The 7540-nt window shown below is 66.5% G+C and overlaps 1 protein-coding gene across 1 annotated transcript; it reads right to left on the bottom strand.

The window, feature by feature from the left end:
- Nucleotides 1-841: 841 nt before the first annotated feature.
- On the bottom strand, nucleotides 842-5126 carry HSPBP1 (HSPA (Hsp70) binding protein 1). The gene is made up of 8 exons (XM_075917602.2): nucleotides 5014-5126; nucleotides 4687-4846; nucleotides 4230-4443; nucleotides 3551-3775; nucleotides 3031-3186; nucleotides 2553-2649; nucleotides 2258-2369; nucleotides 842-1456 (listed from the first exon to the last, which is right to left on the bottom strand). Exons 2-8 carry the CDS (start codon nucleotides 4810-4812, stop codon nucleotides 1379-1381), a joined length of 1008 nt encoding a protein of 335 aa, XP_075773717.2. The 5' UTR covers nucleotides 4813-4846; nucleotides 5014-5126; the 3' UTR covers nucleotides 842-1378.
- Nucleotides 5127-7540: the final 2414 nt, after the last annotated feature.

Raw genomic sequence — 7540 nt, 5'->3', positions numbered from 1 at the left:
GAACCTTCGAGCGCCTGTTTCCCGGGGGACGATGGGCGTTGCGCACGCGCTCCACTCTTACGCTTCAGCCCTGAGCTGAGCTGCGCATGCGCAGAAATCAGCGCTCGCCTTTCAGGGGCAGCTACGTACGCATAGGTGTTTCATTACGTTGCCTCGGAATACACACGCCCCTAGTTCCTCAACGCCCCGTCTGCGCATGCGCCCAGCAGACGGGGGGGGGTTACCTTTATGTACGCATGCGCCCAGACATACCCAACTCTCGCGCCTCCTGCGTTTATTCCCGCCTAGAGCAAAGGCATGGCGCATGCGCAGAATTCTGTGGTTCCTCAGAAATAGACGTAACTACGTAATTAACTGAGACTGGGTGTGACATCATCAGGCTCCACAGTATGACATCATCGCCGACCCAATCACTGCCCAGGTGTGACGTCATCACCCTGCTCCACGTCATCAGCCACCTCCCACCTGACATCAGCACTTTGCCATCATAGCTGTGACCTCATCCTCAGAGCCCCTCTGACCTCACTGTGTGACATCACTGCAATGAGTCATCCAGGGGGACAGCATTCTGCCATGGGGACCCCGCCCCACACAGTGACATCATCAACCACTGTGACATCATCGCTCTGCATTGTGACATCATCCGCCGACCTGGGGCCTCAGGGCACCCACATTCTCCACAAGCACCGGGCTGAGAGCACCGGACAGCCCCATAGTGGGGCACATCCCCTTGTCATCAAGCCTCCACTCCGCGCCCCATTTCGCCATCCCCACCCCCCTGCCTCGGGCTCAGCTCCCCCCCAAACCTCGTACTGTTCCGCAGAAGACAGAATAGGGGCCACCCAATGCAAAACCTTTATTAGAGAACCATTAGCAACAAGAACATAGGAACAGGCAGAGTGGGAGGGGCTGTTGGGGACCCCATGCTGCACCCACCTTAGCTCAGCCCCCGCCCTGCCCCTTGGACCTGCCAACACAGGGGGCATGTGTCAGCACTGGGCACAGCATCTACCCTCTGGGCTCCCCTGCTAGACAGCACCCCATGCCCCCAGGCAGGCCCAGATCACAGCCTGCGCCCCCCTGGAAACCTATGCCTCATTCCCCCAGCAGTTAGCCAGTCCCCTGCCCTGGTGGTGCCAGAGAACACACCGACCTGCAGGGCAGGCACGAGGGGGGGGCCATGGGCATACACTAATCCAGGGGAGTGGACACAAGGGCCAGTCACCAATCTGAGGGGGACGGGATGCTGTGGGCAGTCACCACTCCAGGGGGAACTCCAGACCCAGTCACTGATCCTCAGGAGCACAGGAGGGGCTGTGGGGTGTCACTGATCCAGGCCAGTCACCGATCCCAGGCGGCACTGGGGTGCCATGGGCAGTCACCGATCCATGCTGCTGTCCTCGGGAGGCGTCTGGAAGCAGACGCGCTGGAGACGCTCACAGAATTCCAACTCCTCCTGGAGAGGTGGGGGGCAAAAGGCACAGGTGTGAGCAGAGCCGGTTCTCCCTACCCCACTTGTGTGGGGCCAGAGGGCAGCAGAGAGGCTGTTAGGCCACCCCACACCCAGCAAGGTGGGACAGATCCCAAGCTGAGCAGGGTTTGGGTGGGTCGTAGCATGGATGGGAGACCTAGAGGGGGTGTTGAGGGGCGGGGGCTCAGCAGGGTGTGTTCTCCTCAGCCGGGCACTTCTGGTGCAGGCACTAGGGGGCACAGTGCTGCAGGCTCCAGGAGACCCAGTCCTGACACTGCTGTGGGGAAGTTCACCACAGTCCAGTTGGAATCCCGCTTGGGAAGGAACCTCAGGGGAGGTGGGAGCAGACATGGCGGGGAGCGGTAAGTGTGAGAACCCGTCTGTCCCCCACCTAGGCAACGGGCCGTTAGCCGTGAGATCTACTGACAGCGTGGAGTTAGGGCACGGCTGGCTCAGTGCCGGGGAGGTTCTGGGCCACTGGGCTGCAGTAAACCTGCAAATGCAGGGCAGCACCCCCAGTGCCAGGCAAGGGGCACAAGGCACAGCTGGAGGGGGGAGATGGAGGTTGGTGCCCCATAGCACCAGGCAGGGGGAACGAGGCATAGCTACTGGGGATGGGCAGAGAGCAGCGCACCCTAGCGCACAGCTAGGGAGATGGGGTGCGGCTTGGAGAAACGGGCAGCACCCAGTGCTGGGGGAGGGGACAGGGCAAGGCCGGGGGGCTAGAGGAGGGTGCCCCGGGACAACACACGAGTGGCTCTGATCCAGCAGAGCCCCTCCCCCTACCTGGAACTCCTCCTGCTGCTGCAGCAGCTGGCAGCGCTCCTTCAGCAGCTCCTCCAGCGCCAGCTGGGGCTCCCGGCACTCCCGCACCCCCTGGGGGAAGTCTGTCACCAGGCTGGGCAGGGCACAGAGCGGAGGGAGGTGTTACTTAGCACAGACCAAGCCCAACGCCCCCATCGTTCCCACTGGCTCCCGGCCCCCTCCAGGCCCCCGGCTCTAGCCACTAGAGCCCACGCGCCACCCTGGGCTGGGGAGAGAACCCGGGCCTCCGAGCTCCTCACCCCCATTCCTATCTCACCTGCAGAGGGCCCCCAAAACATGCTCATGGAAGGGGCTGTGCTCGGAGCGGATCAGAGCCACCAGCTGTTGCACCATGCCCATGGAGCACAGGGTCTCTGGAGAGGGAAGCAGTGATTCAGGGAAATGAAGCATGGAGGGAAGGGGAAGACAAAGGATGACATCCCCCCCCCCCCCCCCCCCCCCCCCCCGCTAGGTTGAGTGAGAGATGGGGAAGGCTGGTGGGCAGCAGGTGGCAGGCAGCCAGGGATGGGTAGGAGGAGAGGGCAGTCCTCAATTGGGCAGAAGCAGCAGTGCCATGGGGGTGGGGGCCAGGGGCCATGGAGGGCAGTGCCCGGGCGGGGCGGGGCGGGGCCGCATGGGGGGCAGGAGGCCACACCTGGCCAAGTGGATGGGGCAGGATGGGGGGCAGAGGGGCCAAGCCCGGCCAGGTTTACGGGGCCAGCCAGGCCCCTGGCCAGGCAGACAAGGTCCCTCACCTTTGTGCTCCGGATTGTCCAAGAGCAAGTTCTGCAGCAGGAAGGCGGATTTCACCTTGAGCTTCTGCACGGGGCTCTGCATGGCTCGCATGAGCACTGAGAAGCCGTCCAGGCGCAGGAACTGCTGTAGGCCCCCCTCCTGGGCGCGCACCAGGCCTGACGCCGAGGAGAAGGGCAGAAAGAGCCTCACCCAGAGCAACATGCACGCTCCTCCCCGCACTGCAACACCGCTCCCAGCCTCCAGGGGCAGAGGCGAGCAAGGCTCCACCCTGGCCCCTCTGCTACCACGGGGCCAATGCTCTCTATGGCTGTGGCGCTGGCGCCCCCTGGAGGGGAAAGGGCCCCATTCTCACCCCTTTCTGGGGGGCGTTCCCTAGAAGGGGCAGGCCCAGCACCCCACACCTCCCCCGCCCCCGGACCAGATGAGAGCCAAAGCCCCGTAGAGTGGCCAGGCCCCGGGCTCCATCCCCACCCCAGACTGGCCAGGAGCCGGCGCCCCCGGCGCCCCTGCAGGACTCACAGGAGATGGCGAAGAGCGCTTTGACGCGCACCAGGTCGGCCCCGTCGTGGTCCAGAAGCCGCAGCAGCTTGCGCATGCAGCCCAGCGCCAGCGCCTGCTCCTGCACCTTGGGCACATTCTGGGCGCAGGTGCCTACCAGGTGGGCCGCACGCCAGCGCAGGTCCGGGACAGGGTGCTCCAGGTAGCGATGAGCCAGCAGCCGCATTCCATCCAGCTTGCAGAAATCTGGGAGGGGGAAGAGGGGGCGTGACGGCAGGTGTCCCGGAGTCCCCCCCACCCAAGGGAGGGTCCTTCTGCTGCCCCACATCTCCCTCCCCAGCACACACAGACTCTGGTGTCATATGGGGTTCTCAGGCAGTGCTGGCGGGGCACCCCTTATGCCAGGCCCACCTTATTGGGGTCACCCTCACCTAGCTCTGCCCCCATCTTCGGAGGTTTGGGTCCCTTCCAGAGACACCCTGATATGAGGGGACCCCATCTCAGAGACCAGCCTGCCTTGGGGACAGGCCCCCCAGAACCTCCAATTGCCTTCCCCCCAAAGCCACAGCAATCCTCCCCCTTCTCAGGCCACAGGCACCCCCGCATTCCAGCTCCCTCCAGTCCTGCCCCGAGTGCCCCTCTCCTGCTCCAAGTACCCCCCAGAATCTGCCCTGCTCTGAGAACCCCCCCGCCCCCGTACCTGCGGCGTTGTCCAGGTTCTCACACAGCTCGGCCAGCAGCTCCAGCGCACTGGCCTGGCGCGAGGGGTCGCCCTCAGCTGGCTCCGAGGACTCGCCACCGTCCCCGCCCGGGGACATGGCCTCCAGCACCCGCAGACATTCCTTCATCTGCTCCACCTCCTCCAGCTGCCCCCTGAACGCCTGAGCCATGGCCTCCTGCAACCACTGCCGCCGCTGGGAGCGGGGAGAGAGGGGGTCAGCGCCCGGCCCCAACCCAAACCTCCCGAAGCCAGAGGCAGAACCCAGGAAGTCTGGCTCCAGCCCCTGCTACTCTAACCACCAGGCCTCACTGCGCTCCCACAGCCAGGGAGAAACCCAGAAACCCCCGTCCTCTGCTCTAACCACTAGCCCCCACCCCCCTCCCAGAAGCAGGAGAGGAGTCAGGGGTCCTGGCGGCCACACAGCACAGCCGGGCACCTCGTCAGACATGGGCTCCAACTGGCTGGGCTCGTTGCCGGCGGTGATGGCCATCTGCAGCAGCCCCTGCAGGTTCCGCGGGTGCTCGCGTGGCGGCTGGTTCCCCCCGGCGCCCCCTTCGGCCATGGCTGGGGCGGTGCAGGGCCAGAGACCAGGCCCCCTGCAGAGAAAGGCGCAGACAACAGGAGTCAGCAGCGGAGCTGGGGAGAGAACCCAGAAGAGGCCAGCAGCCTCCCCTCCAGCTCTACTCACTAGACCCCACTCCCCTCCCAGAGCCAAAGGGAGCCCTGGCGCCCAGCTGTAACCCCAAAGCTGCGCCTTCCTCACCTAGGTCTGGGCGTCCTGGCGTTATCAGACGCGGTGTCCGCGCACGGGGGGGGGGGGGGGGGGGGGGTATCACCGATCTCCGGCTCCCACCGCTGACACCAAGAGAGGGGTCGCTGGGCGGAGGCAAAGAACCTAGATCAGCAGGCGGGGGGGGGGGGGGTCAGCCAGGCTGAGAGTCACAGGGTATGGAGGGTGGCGGGGGATGGTGCTCTCAGCTTCCCTCCCATCCCCCATTCAACAGCTCCCAAAGCAGACACACACCCCTTCCTGGGGCGTAGGGGGTCACTCGCGGCTCTCCCCCAGCCACCCCTCCTCCCACTGCCCCCCAACACCCCGCCCCACCCCCCTCCCAGCCCCTCCCCCCACTGCCCCTCCCCCCCCTGCCTCTGCCCCGACACCCCTCCATTCACTGCCCCTCCCCCACTGCCTCTGCCCCAACACCCCGCCCCACCCCCCTCCCACTGCCCCTCCCCCCACTGCCCCTCCCCCCACTGCCTCTGCCCCCGACACCCCGCCCCCTCCCCCTCCATTCACTGCCCCTCCCCCACTGCCTCTGCCCCCGACACCCCGCCCCCTCCCCCTCCATTCACTGCCCCTCCCCCACTGCCTCTGCCCCCGACACCCCGCCCCATCCCCCTCCATTCACTGCCCCTCCCCCACTGCCTCTGCCCCCGACACCCCGCCCCTCCCCCGCTCTCACCCCCTACCGCGCCCCGCGCTCCCCACTCCCAGCCCTGGGCGCCGCCATCTTGGCCGGACGTGACGTTTCAGCCAAAAAGGGGGCGGGGCAGCGAGGGTGGGACGCGGGCGGGGCGACCCCTGCTGGCGGGAGCGGAGAGCTGGGCGGGAGGGGGCGGGGCCTGGGGGCTGGGGGTGGGGCGCTGGGGGGGGCGGGGCGGGTTTGCCAGCAGGCGACTGGGGGGCTGCGGGGCCCCTCTGGGGGCGTGGGAAGGACATTTCTGTCCTAAGTCGCTATGCCCTGGGCCTGCCTCGGTTTCCCCCGACTCCGCGTGGCTGCCTGGGGATGGGGGAGGGTCACAGCGGCGGGGGAGCTGGAGCCCTGGGGGGCCGGGGCCACCTGGGGCGCAGCGAATGGGACAGAAAAGGCCCCAGAACAACTGGAGGCTCCGGAGGGACAAGGGGGCAACCCAGGGACAATTCACCCCCAAGCGGGGGCTCTCCGGCTCTGCAGGGGGCAAGGGGCCAGGGCAAGACCTGGCCAGTGGGGAGACAGGAGGGCGGACAGAGACGCCGGGATGGGGCCTGTGACCCCCAGGATGTCATGAGCTCCCCCAGGCATCTGGCTCGGCCAGCCCCACTGAGCAGAGCAGGGGGGCAGACGCCCAGGGCTCAGGCTTGGAGGCGGGCAGGCTGCAGGGCCCGGCCCCGATGGGAGAGGGTGGGGGTCTGGCGCACCAGTTTTCAAGGGGCTGTTTAAAAGCCAATGCACAGCCCTGGTCCTGGTCAGGGAGATGGTGGGGGCGGGATTGGGCAGGGGAGAAGTGGGAGGGCTGGTTTGGTGGAGGGATGGGGACAGGGGTACAGGGCAGGGAGAACGGATAGGCTGTGGGAGGGTGAATGGGGGGATGCAGTGGGGTTGGATTGGGCAGCAGGGGGCTGGGGTTGCGGGGGGGGGAATATTTTGCAGGGGATCCAGGGGAGGTTTGCTGGGGGGAGGGTTCAGGCGGCTGTGGGGGACCTAGGGGGAGGAGCAAGGCAGCGACTCATCCCCAACCCCCCACAGTGGAACAAAGCCACCTGCTAAGGCAATTTCAGCCTGCGGTTTGAAAGCCGCTCCTCCCCCCCCCCCCACTTTCCAAACTCCAGCTGGGTCCCTCCCCCTCCCCGGCACCTCCCAGAGCCAGCGCTGGCCCCAGCCTGGTGTTGGAAACAATCGGGGGTCATGACGCCGATCCCCAGTGCCAGCCTGACGTGGCACAGAGGTTAGGAAGTGAGGGGCCTGGAGCTGGAGAAAGATGGAGGCCAAGGGGGTCCGGGTTAGGGTTAGGGATGGCTCCTGGATCTTGGCTCCCAGGGGTAAAGGGAAAGTTTGTGGCCGGCACGGCTGGGCTGGAAGGAATCGGGGCCGAGGTGGAACCGAAGCTGCCTGTGTCTGACAAGAGCCTGAGCCGGCCGGTCCTGGGGGGGGGGGGGTGAACGGCCCGGAGTGTCACAGACACAGATCGAGGGGGGAGACTTGGAGTTTGTGGCTCAGCACTGGAGCCAAGCTCTGAGGATTCGAGATCGGGAAGAGCCAGCAGGGAGGGGGGCAGGTCCTCCCCCTCCATGAGGGACCAGCCAGGATGCCGGGCTTGATGGGCCCGGCCTCATATGGCCTCTGCCACTAACGGCCAAGCGGGCAGAGCCACGGAGGGGTGGAGGTTCTCCGAGGGAGAATCCAGGGGTCCCCAGGGCACCCCCGCAGCTGAATGGCCTCGCCCCAGATGTGCTGGGAGGGGAGCACATGCCGGCTCACACTAAGGGAGTCCTAGAGCGCCCAGGTGAGAGCCGGAGCACCCCCTCCCCC

Source organism: Pelodiscus sinensis, chromosome 18 (assembly GCF_052426305.1).
Source record: "Pelodiscus sinensis isolate ZL-2025 chromosome 18, ASM5242630v1, whole genome shotgun sequence".
NCBI lineage: Eukaryota > Metazoa > Chordata > Testudines > Trionychidae > Pelodiscus > Pelodiscus sinensis.
This window is presented reverse-complemented; position numbering and strand designations above follow the sequence as displayed.